This window comes from Microcaecilia unicolor, chromosome 10, assembly GCF_901765095.1.
Source record: "Microcaecilia unicolor chromosome 10, aMicUni1.1, whole genome shotgun sequence".
Lineage (NCBI taxonomy): Eukaryota > Metazoa > Chordata > Amphibia > Gymnophiona > Siphonopidae > Microcaecilia > Microcaecilia unicolor.
In genome coordinates, this window is record NC_044040.1 from 84345509 (window position 1) to 84356842 (window position 11334).

Sequence of the window (11334 nt, forward strand, 5' to 3'; positions counted from 1 at the left end):
AAAAACTACTTTCTTTTATAGAATTTACCGTAACTGCTAAAATGCACTCTGAAAAGTAAGGCACCAGCACTCACACCAGCCATACAACCAGTGTAAGGGTTAGCACCTCAATGCCACAAATACGTGTGTAATTTAAAATGGTGTTTAAGTTACGTGTGTTAAGTTTGAGCCCTGCCCAAGCTCTGCCTACAGGTACACCTGCCTTGCAAATATGTACCAAGTTAAACGCATATTTACAGAATAGCACTTACAGGAAATTTTGGCAGTTAGACACATGTGCAATATGCGTAATTACCATAATTCTAAACATTTAGATCTGTAATCGTTAGTACGTGTTAGAGAATTACTCCTACATGTCACAGCTTTGGAAGAGCAATCCAGTAAGTAATTAAGCACGACTCTGGTGTTTAGGAACATTTGAAAAATATAAAAATTAGAGCTTTGGGGCTCAGCTCTTCAATTGGTTTCACTTCTGTAGGCAGTTTAGTAAAATCAAGCACTTGCCTATGTAAGTGACAAAACCGACGCTATCACATATAAATGCCAGCACTTTAGAGCCAGAACAAACCCAGGATTTTTAAAGTGCTCCCCCACACACGACCAAATAAGTCCCCTCCCAAGTTCCCCACTCCCATCATGGCCCCCTCTCTCTCCACCTCCTCACCGCTATAACTTTCCACCTCCCCTCATCCCACTCAACAACCCATAGGCCCTCCCCAGGCCTACCTTAGGAAGCTCTGGTGGTCTCGTGGTCACTTCAGGAGCAGGAACAAACCCCACCCATTCCTTCCCCATGATGCTCCTAATGCAATGGCTGCTGAGAGTGCTGCAGGAGGTCCCGGCAGCCATATTGCAATTAGAACCACCACATGCAGGAGTATTTACAGTCACTGCATCAGGAGCAGTGGAATTCTACTGGGGGATGAGAGCAATGCAATGTTCAGTAGTGAGGTGGCAGTTTGTGATCAAGCACGGACCTTTTTATTTTTGAATGATTGTGTCTTTCCTATTTTAAATATTGAATGCCGCTTTTATTTTATTCTACACTGCTTTGATTTGGCTACCAGAAAAGGCGGTATATGAAATTTGATAAACGATAAATAATATGGGTTGGATGGGGGGGAGAGAAAGAGATCTATCGCGAAGGGGCGATTTTCAGGTTTCAGTGAAAAAACCTGAACCCCTAATTTCAGTTCCTACAGCACTTAACCATGTAAAGCCCCCAAGTAATGTAGCTCTTCCCCCCCCCCCAAAAAAAAAACGTGTATCGTTACACAATGGGGTGTCCTAATATATGTATTTCCCAGAGACCTATATCATTTTAGAAAACACTACACATTCAGCATGACTTTTGCAAAAATTTAAATGAAATTATGAAAAAGGATCTGAAAAAGCTAGAAGAATGGTCAAAGGTTTGGCAATTAAAATTCAATGCAAAGAAATGCAAAGTGATGCACTTAGGGAGTAGAAATCCAAGAGAGGCGTATGTGTTAGGCGGTGAGAGTCTGCTAGGTACGGATGGGGAGAGGGATCTTGGGGTGATAATATCTGAGGATCTGAAGGCGATGAAACAGTGTGACAAGGCGGTGGCCCTAGCTAGAAGGTTACTAGACTGTATAGAGAGAGGTGTGACCAGCAGAAGAAAAGAGGTGTTGATGCCCCTGTACAAGTCGTTGGTGAGGCCCCACCTGGAGTGTTCAGTTTTGGAGGCCGTATCTTGCTAAGGATGTAAAAAGAATTGAAGCGGTGCAAAGAAAAGCTACGAGGATGGTATGGGATTTGCGTTACAAGACAATGGAGAAGGGTAGTTAGTGGGGTTCCTCAGGGGTCTGTGCTAGGACCGCTGCTTTTTAATACATTTATAAATGATTTAGAGATGGGAGTAACTAGCGAGGTAATTAAATTTGCTGATGACACAAAGTTATTCAAAGTCGTTAACTCGCGACAGGATTGTGAAAAATTACAAGAGGACCTTACGAGACTGGGAGACTGGGCAGCTAAATGGCAGATGACGTTTAATGTGAGCAAGTGCAAGGTGATGCATGTGGGAAAAAAGAACCCGAATTATAGCTACGTCATGCAAGGTTCCACGTTAGGAGTTATGGACCAAGAAAGGGATCTGGGTGTCGTCGTCGATAACACACTGAAACCTTCTGCTCAGTGTGCTGCTGCAGCTAGGAAAGCGAATAGAATGTTGGGTATTATTAGGAAAGGTATGGAAAACAGGTGCGAGGATGCTATAATGCCTTTGTATTGCTCCATGGTGCGACCGCACCTTGAATATTGTGTTCAATTCTGGCCGCCGCATCTCAAGAAAGATATAGTAGAATTGGAAAAGGTGCAGCGAAGGGCGACTAAAATGATAGCGGGGATGGGACGACTTCCCTATGAAGAAAGACTAAGGAGGCTAGGGCTATTCAGCTTGGAGAAGAGACGGCTGAGGGGAGACATGATAGAGGTATATAAAATAATGAGTGGAGTGGAACAGATGGATGTGAAGCGTCTGTTCACGCTTTCCAAAAATACTAGGACTAGGGGGCATGCGATGAAACTACAGTGTAGTAAATTTAAAACAAATCGGAGAAAATTTTTCTTCACCCAACGTGTAATTAAACTCTGGAATTCATTGCCGGAAAATGTGGTGAAGGCGGTTAGCTTAGCAGAGTTTAAAAAGGGGTTGGACGGTTTCCTAAAGGACAAGTCCATAAACCGCTACTAAACGGACTTGGAAAAATCCAAAATTCCAGGAATAACATGTATAGAATGTTTGTACGTTTGGGAAGCTTGCCAGGTGCCCTTGGCCTGGATTGGCCGTTGTCGTGGACAAGATGCTGGGCTCGATGGTCCCTTGGTCTTTTCCCAGTATGGCATTACTTATGTACTTATGACGTATGAGGAGAGACTTGCAGACCTGAACATGTATACCCTGGAGGAAAGGAGGAACAGGGGTGATATGATACAGACATTCAAATATTTGAAAGGTATTAATCCGCAAATGAACCTTTTCCGGAGATGGGAAGGCGGTAGAACGAGAGGGCATGAAGGGGGGCAGACTCAAGAAGAATGTCAGGAAGTATTTTTTCATGGAGAGGGTGGTAGATGCTTGGAATGCCCTCCCGCGGGAGGTGGTGGAGATGAAAACAGTAACGGAATTCAAACATGCGTGGGATAAACATAAAGGAATCCTGAGCAGAAGGAAGGGATCCTCAGGAGCTTAGCCTAGAATGGGTGCCAGAGCCGGTGGTGGGAGGCAGGGATAGTGCTGGGCAGACTTATACGGTCTGTGCCGGGGCTGCTGGTTGGGAGGCGGGACTAGTGCTGGGCAGACTTATACGATCTGTGCCAGAGCTGGTGGTGGGAGGCGGGGTTGGTGGTTGGGAGGCGGGGATAGGGCTGGACAGACTTATATGGTCTGTGCCCTGAAGAGGACAGTACAAATAAAAAAGTAGCACATATGAATTTATCTTCTTGGGCAGACTGGATGGACCGTGCAGGTCTTTTTCTGCCGTCACCTACTATGTTACTATGTGCATGTTGCACAGATGTCCCATTTCCAAATTAGATATTCTGTGCAAAGTGGGGCTTTTATTCTGTATTCAGCGAGGGTCCATCCATGTTCTTTGCGTGTGACTTAACGTGAGATATTCTGCTAGGATGTTGTTTCTATTTAATCCAGCTTGTTCTTTTACCAGTAAGTGTGCTGAGGTTCTAGGGCCTTGTGTAATATTTGGACTGCTGCCTTAAGATACCATAGCTGTGTAATTCTTTTGTTGTTCGTTTTGTGTGTTAATTAAGCATACTCTATAAATTGTGTAAAGCCATTAAGTGTAAATAAAGTAAGAAATTGGCAGTGGGAACGTAAATAAGAAATTGGCTGTGGGCATGCTTAAACAAACCAAAAGGCTAATTAAAAATTTTTTTTTAATAAACTGCACTTACGATTTTTTTAAAAAGCCAAAATAAATCCAGAACGTTTTGCCTCTCTTCCAAAACAACTCCTACCATCTGACAAGTGGGCAGGATTACATTGATACTGCAACTTCAAACCTGGTGAATACCCTTTATTACGAAAAAAAAAGTTTCATTAAAAGTCACTTTCAGGATACACCCGTTTGTGATCTAGCTCTTCTTTTGCCTAGAGGTGTTTAACCCTCTGTCCTGTTCTTTTGGATCTCTGGAATCGGATGTTTCCTCCCTCAAGAACCAAACCATACCTTGATGGGACCAAGATCCTCCATGCTTACCTTTGCCGGACAGGTAACGACTCTGATGCCTCCTGCTATACGTCTCCTGCAGTTCCTGAAGGAAACAGGACTCCGGGTTACTCCGAGTCAGGAAGAAATCGGAGCCCGAGGCCTCGGTGGAACTATCCACGCTGTCCTGATGCAGGCTCCGGTTGTAGCCGCTCCCACTGCCCAGCGCGTACGGAAGACTGTCGTAGAGCTCGGTGAGCAGCCCACTTACGAGGGACGAGGTTCGGCTGCGGCAGCGTTCATCCGCGGTAGCCTCGGGGAGGCTGGAATCGGCGCTGTCAGTGCTGACCCTACAGCTCTCCTCCTCCAGGACCCCAATCGCTGCAGCAAAAGAAACAGAAAACACGGCTCCTGCATGCCCGCAACTCTCCAGCCATGGGCTACCGTCTTTGTCATCGCTCTCACCCTGTCCCACGGTTTCTTCACCGGCTGCATCGTCATACAGAGAAACTTCTGCAAGTTCCTTCTCGCCAGGATACAGAATCATGACTCCAAAACGTCCCGGGACCAATAAAGTTGTACCTGCTGCCGCTGCACCATGTCTATAATTGCCCGGCGGCGGTAGAGAATCTGTCACCTGCACGCGAGCCCCGCCTCCTCTGGAGAGAACGGATACACGCAATCCAATCCTCCGCTCCGTCACGGGGGGGTGGGGGAGAGAACTATTGAGATTTGTCACTGCTGCAAAGCACATAAGACTGTCTTGTCTTGTACAACGCCCGTTACGCCCCTTTCTGCACAGTGGTACGTGCCCTTGGCTACTTAGTGCAGGTGAGTCAGGTCAGGTGGTGGTTGTTCCAATTGCAAAAAAGCAACAGGTTGTTTCGTGATCGTGCGTCAGCCGGCCCGGAAGCCATCGGCAGAGTTCAGAAAACTTATTCCCGCAGCGTGGCTTGTTAGCAAAGTAATAGGGTGTTTTAGATCTAAAGTCATGGAGAAGGCAGCGTTGCTAGCTATGGACACTACCCCAAATCTATTGGTCAGAGGGGAGCCTCTGAATCTCAAACCGATGACAACAGCTATGAGAAGGATGCCATCCCTCCGCTAGCGTCTCTTGATGAAGTTGGTGTTAATTTATAGGAGAGAGAATGTTTCCAAGTTAGTTTTGGTATACTATGATTGTGCAGGTTATGTTAATATTCCCCATAATACTTGTGTTGTGCTAAAAAGGACTTCCTTGTGGGGTTCATAGAAAATATATCATTCCAATACACTGATTTTATATCACTCAGGGGCAGTATTTGTATTGAAGATTGCCTGTATAACTTGGGAGAGGGCAGACCAACCATTAGGCAAAACTAGGAAGGCACCTAGGGTAACAAAGATCAGCGGCAGTCAAAGCAAAATAAATAGATCCTGTGAGCACTCATGTTGCTGGTTCAAGTTCTGCTGTATCTCGTTTTTTGACACCTTCCCCCCACCCCCCACAACCTCTCACCAACTAGTGTCTTCCTGCTTTGTGTCGCTGTGGCTCTCACTATCCTTTCTCCTTTACCCACATAGCTGTCTGGCGTCATGGTTTCTGAAGTCCACAGTGCACCGTACCCCTTCTGAGCTGCCAAGGGGACCGATCCACTCAGTGGGAGATTTAGGGTCTGCCCCCAGCCCACCCCAGCTTCACCCCACCCTTCCCATTGCCATACCCAGCTCCATCAACAATTCCACCCATTTCTCTGCCCCTAACATAGCTGGTTCATAGCAAGCAGCTACAGGAGTGGTCTTCCCATCCAGCGGCAGCAGAAAATGCCTTCATAAAATGTCATCTGCTGACGTGGGGCGTGGGATCAACAGTAGCAGGAGATGGTGCTTTATGAAGGTGCTTCCTGCTGTCATTGGACGGGAAGGCACTCGCGGGAGATCCTGAGTTTGCATTGGGAAATGACCTGCGAAAGTGCTCCTGCAGTGAGGGATGTGGAGGTATACAGCATGTACTGGCATGACAATGGCAGTCCTCATCACCTGTAGTATATGAGTACACTTGGAATGATAATTTCAGGCTGCAACAGAATGATAGGTTACCTAGTGCATCAGACACATTTCTTCTACAGTACTTTCCCTATGCATGCGAAGACTCTGAGACAGAGGCTGGAACCAGCAGGCATGTCAGGCAGCAGAGGGGGGGGGGGGGGAGTCAGTGGCAGCACAGGAGTCACAGGACGGCAATGTGCCAGCAGAATAGCCTGCTGAAGACACCAGCCAGGACCCATGCAGGAGCCACCTGCAGGAGAGGAAGGCCAATTACTAGTTGAACCCACATACCCCCCTGCCCTAATATGCCAGATGCCCCTGTAGAGGTTGAAGAGCCAGAAGAAGAGCCACAGCTGGGGCCCATAGGGGACCATGCTGCCACAGACAGTAGGTTGTGGCACTGGCTAACAAACTCCTGGCCCAAAATGTGCAGCTAGCTGACTACCAGCACCGGAAGCTACAGCTGCTACATGGGGGGGGGGGGGGGGGGTCAGGTTGAGCAGGAGAACAAGGATGCTAGGCACAATATGTGGCTGCAGCTTCGGGGGATCCACCAAGATCTGCATGATCACACAGAAGCTTTGTCCAGCACCTTGCCCACCCTTCAGGTGCCTGATCCAGGAGAACCAGTGAGACCAGCATTTCAGCAGCACCACCCTCCTTACTAGACACAGGTGACACCAGTGCCCACACCACCCAGGGCAGCTTCACAGCAACCACCTCAGCTCTAGCTAAGCATCCGGCATTCAAGCGGGTGCAGACAAAACCCACTGGACCCCGAGCCAGTGAATCTGCCTTGCAGCTAGGTCCCTCTGGGGCAGCAGCAACTCTGCCACAGGGCCAACCAGGTAGCCTGATTTCCATAGGGGCATCAGAAGCAGCTGCATTTCTTGAAGCCCCACAGAGGAGGACTGGGAACCCTGTCTTTGTTCCTGCAAGGCTTGGGATGTCCTCAGCAGCTAGAGGGAGAGGGGGATGATGAGGTAGGGCTGTGAGGCAAATACTTAATATGCTGTAGTGGTGTGTACAGGAGGGGAGGTTGGGGGATAGAATAAGATATGGTGAGCACAAATAAATGCTGCACTGACCTTTACTGGAAATTGGTCTGTATGAGTCTTTGGTGCGGACCACTAACTGGTGTGGTCCCTGGTCAGCTCTTTGGGCAGGGATGAGGGGTTATCAAGCCTCTTGGTCTGCCTGATGCTGCTGTGTGTTTTTGGCAGGGGCTGTCTTCATTTATTTATTTATAGCATTTGTATCCCACATTTTCCCACCAATTTGCAGGCTCAATGTGGCTTATATTTGCCATAATGGTGATTGCCATTTCCGGGTAACAGAATTACAAATGGTATTGCATTAAGGTGCATACATACATGGTAAAGAAGAATACATTATGGTATTGCATATAGGGTCCTGAGTGATAGATTGGTTTGTAACATCCGTTAGGTCGTTGACTATAGAGAGACCATTTTCGACATAAGGATTAAAGTGGTAGTGCTTGTTCATTAGTTGCAATGAGGTTTATCAGTCAAGTGAGATGAGTTCAGTTTTGTCTAGTTGATGTACAGTATTATTATTTAGGATGGATGTTTATGGTATGCCTTCTTGAACAGGTCAGTTTTCAGTAGCCTTCGGAAGATAGTTAAGTCTTGCGTTGTTTTTATGGCCTTCGGTAGTGCGTTCCATAGTTGCATGCATATGTAGGAGAAACTGTTTGCGTATGTGGATTTATATTTTAGTCCTTTACAGTTGGGGTTGTGGAGATTGAGGAATGTAGGTGCTGATTTTTTTGCGTTCCTAGTAGGTAGGTCTATAAGGTCTGACATATAGGTTGGGGCTTCCCCGTGAACGATGTTGTGGACCAGGGTGCAAACTTTGAAAGCAATTCGTTCTTTTAATGGGAGCTAGTGCAGTACAGAGTTATGCAGCATGCTATGAATATGTTGGCGACCTTTGTTGGTCTGTAGAGGAGCTCCCTCCGGAACAGTAGAGACGTCTGAATCTGTTTTTCAGGTGGCCAAAGGTGATGGTGTGGGTGTTCTTGTGGCTCTTACTATATTCCTCCTCCACCTCATTGTGGGGATGGACAATGGAAGGCAGCCAGGTTCGTTTTGGGTAGTCTCTGTCACCTGTGGAGGAGCCGGATTCACAGACATAGGTGTTTATTTGTATGTGGACCTTGTGGAGTGCAGTTCATGGGTGTGGGTTCTGGGGGCATCTTGAGAGAGGTAGGGTGGTGATGTAAGGAAAGTTATGGGGGTTAGGAATCCCAGTACTGCTTACCTAATAGCTCAGCTGGTGATCTCTCCTGTGGTAGATTCCGGAATGCTGCAAGATATATGCATCATGGATGGACCCCAGGTACCAAGCATACTTGTCCACAGTCTCCCCTTGGGCATCACACACAACCAGCATGTTCATGGACTGATATAAATCTATTCCTGTGGTCTTCTGGTGTGCCCGGGGGGGGGGGGGGGAATCAGAATGTGATATGTGTGCAGTCTATGATGCCAATGACAGGGGAAGCGGTCTGTGGCATAGAACTGAGCCATGTTCTGAAGGGCCTGTGCGGTAGTGGGGAATGTCTGAGGTGTGTGTGAGGAAGGCATCAAGAAACTGGGTAAAGCAGTTGGAGATGGTGGGATAAGTGAGGCCTGCATTGACTGCTAGCACTGACTGCCAAGTGCCAGTGGCAAGAAAGGCAAGGGAGGCAGTGATCTTAAGGTGGACTGGCACTGGATTAGTCCTGCGTGTCCTGGCCCGGAGGAGGGGTTTGTAGCTGGTTACAGAGGTATTGTATGACAGCCCTATCAATGTGGTACCTAGAAAGGCTGTTCTGCCCCCATATTCAATGAAGGGTATACTGTGATGTATATTTAATATGAATATTATCTGTATTCAGTTGCATTATCTGTGTAGAGATAACACTGTGTACTGCCCCCCCCTACAGTTTGTAGTATCCTGTGATTTACTCCTTGTGAGCTTTCCCTGTTGATTGTTAGCTCTGACCTAGGGCCAGCCCTCCCTCTCTGCCGCTATGGGCTGTGTGAAAGAGCCCAGTCTTCCTTGGGCTGATCCCTCCTTAATTTATTGTAAATCCACCAAGATTTTTCACCATCTTCCCAAGTCATACCCCATTTATTTACCCTGAGTTTCTCCCCCTTATTCTCCTTTGAGTGTTACAGCTTTTCCTCTCAACTGGGCTGAGGTTCTGGCCATGTCCTTGCCTCTGGGGTGGCTAGATACAGACTCTATATGCAGAAGGCAACTATTCTCTTCAAAGCAACTAAACTGCAAGTTGGATTTTCTTTGTTTATTGTAAGTGCTACAGTAAAGAAGATTTGCTTAAGAACTGAGACTCTACTGGTACAGCTTTCCATTTCCATTTATTTAGACTTGTATCCCACATTATCCAAATCATGTTTGGTTCTATGTGGCTTACAATGTAAACAGGATCAGTTATTACAATATAATACGGAACATCAATTAGCAAGTTTACAACGTAACAAAAGACTTACTATGATAACGAATCAAACAGCTACAATCATCAGGTTTGCAGTCTCCTATGGTACGGAATCTGTTTGTGAAACAGATACGTTATAGTGGAGAGGCTACAATCTATGGGTGAGCAGCAAAATTAAGAGCTGTTTGATACCTCCTGGATCCCTGAATGTGGGGTCCCTCAGGGTTCCCCGATATCACCAATATTATTCAATGTCCTGATGGCTCCACTTGGCACGAAACTGGAAAAAATGAGTTTAAACCCAGTCATATACACAGACGATGTCACTATCTACATATCTTTCAACAGCATCAAAGAGATACTGGATAAGGCCAAAAAAGGACTTGACCTCATGAAAATCTGGGCCGCAACTGTCAAACCTAAACTGAACCAAGACAAAACCAAACTCCTGGTTCTATCCAGCCAGCACAATCCCACCACTTACCAAAACCTCATAATAGATCAAAAATCTTATACAATCGAAATACAAAAATACTAGTAATCATTCTCGACAAACATCTGACCCTTGAAGCAGGGCCGGTGCTAGGGTCTCTGGTGCACCCCCCCCCCCCCCAGTCCAGCATCTCTTTTCTCTCTTCTCCCTCCCCACCCCCTTCTTCAGCCCATTGCCTTAAAAGGTGAAGAACTACTCAACAGCTTTTTAATTTATTTGAAAGCTTCCCATATATAGATATAAATATCATGAAATATAATTGAATACCACTAAAACTGCTTAAAAAATTATTGTAGTTGGTGGAAACAGCACTAATAAAGGCTGGGGATGGCAGATGAAATTTAATGTGGACAAATGCAAGGTGATGCACATTGGAAAGAATAATCCGAATCATAGTTACCTGATGCTAGGGTCCACTTTGGGGGTCAGCACTCAAGAAAAAGATCTAGGTGTCATCCTATAATTCTCACCACCAACGTTCTAATGTGGGACTGCCTGTGTCCGTGGCTCCTGGAGTTGCTGAGCTAGGCTCCATAGCCAGGATGAAGTCACTCACAGCTGATTCCCAGGCGGGGGGGAGGAGTAGGGAAACACGCGGAGCAAGTGGCAGGGAGCGGCGCATCAAAAAACTACAAGCGCGGCACCACAGAACCCCCCTCAGCGCATCACCCAAGCCCCCCCCCCCCGAAGCACATCAAACACCCCCCTCCCCCCACCCGAAGCACATCAACAACCCCCCCCCCCCCCGGGCACATCAACCCCCTTGCCACCCGCAGCTGCCACTGGTAACGCTGTCGGGCCGCTGCTGCTTGTCCTGTTGAGCAGCAGCGGCCGCTACAAAAAGAAAAAAAAACCATAAATGTTTTTAAACCCAGCCCAAATCATTCGCAAATGCCCGAGTCTTAAAACGCAGTCTCTGCAGCCGCTCCTCCTCTCGCCTCCACATCACTGCCCCTGGAGTAAGACCCCGGAAGAGCGCAGCGACGTGACAGGCGAGAGGAGGAGCGGCTACAGAGACTGCATTTTAAGACTCGGGCATTTGCGAATGATTTGGGTTGGGTTTAAAAACATTTATCGCTTTTTTTTTTCTTTTGTAGCGGCCGCTGCTGCTCAACAGGAGAAGGAGAAGCAGCAGCGGCCTGACAGCATTACCACTG

The 11334-nt window shown here is 47.1% G+C and overlaps 1 protein-coding gene across 1 annotated transcript in view; it reads right to left on the reverse strand.

Annotated features, from left to right (window-relative positions):
* TBC1D30 (TBC1 domain family member 30) overlaps positions 1 to 4838 on the reverse strand; it is a 252698-nt gene extending 247860 nt beyond the window's left edge. The window contains 1 exon segment of the mRNA XM_030216536.1: positions 4245 to 4838. Within this exon segment, the coding sequence (XP_030072396.1) occupies positions 4245 to 4740 (496 nt within the window). The 5' untranslated portion in view covers positions 4741 to 4838.
* Between the last annotated feature and the right edge of the window lie 6496 nt (positions 4839 to 11334).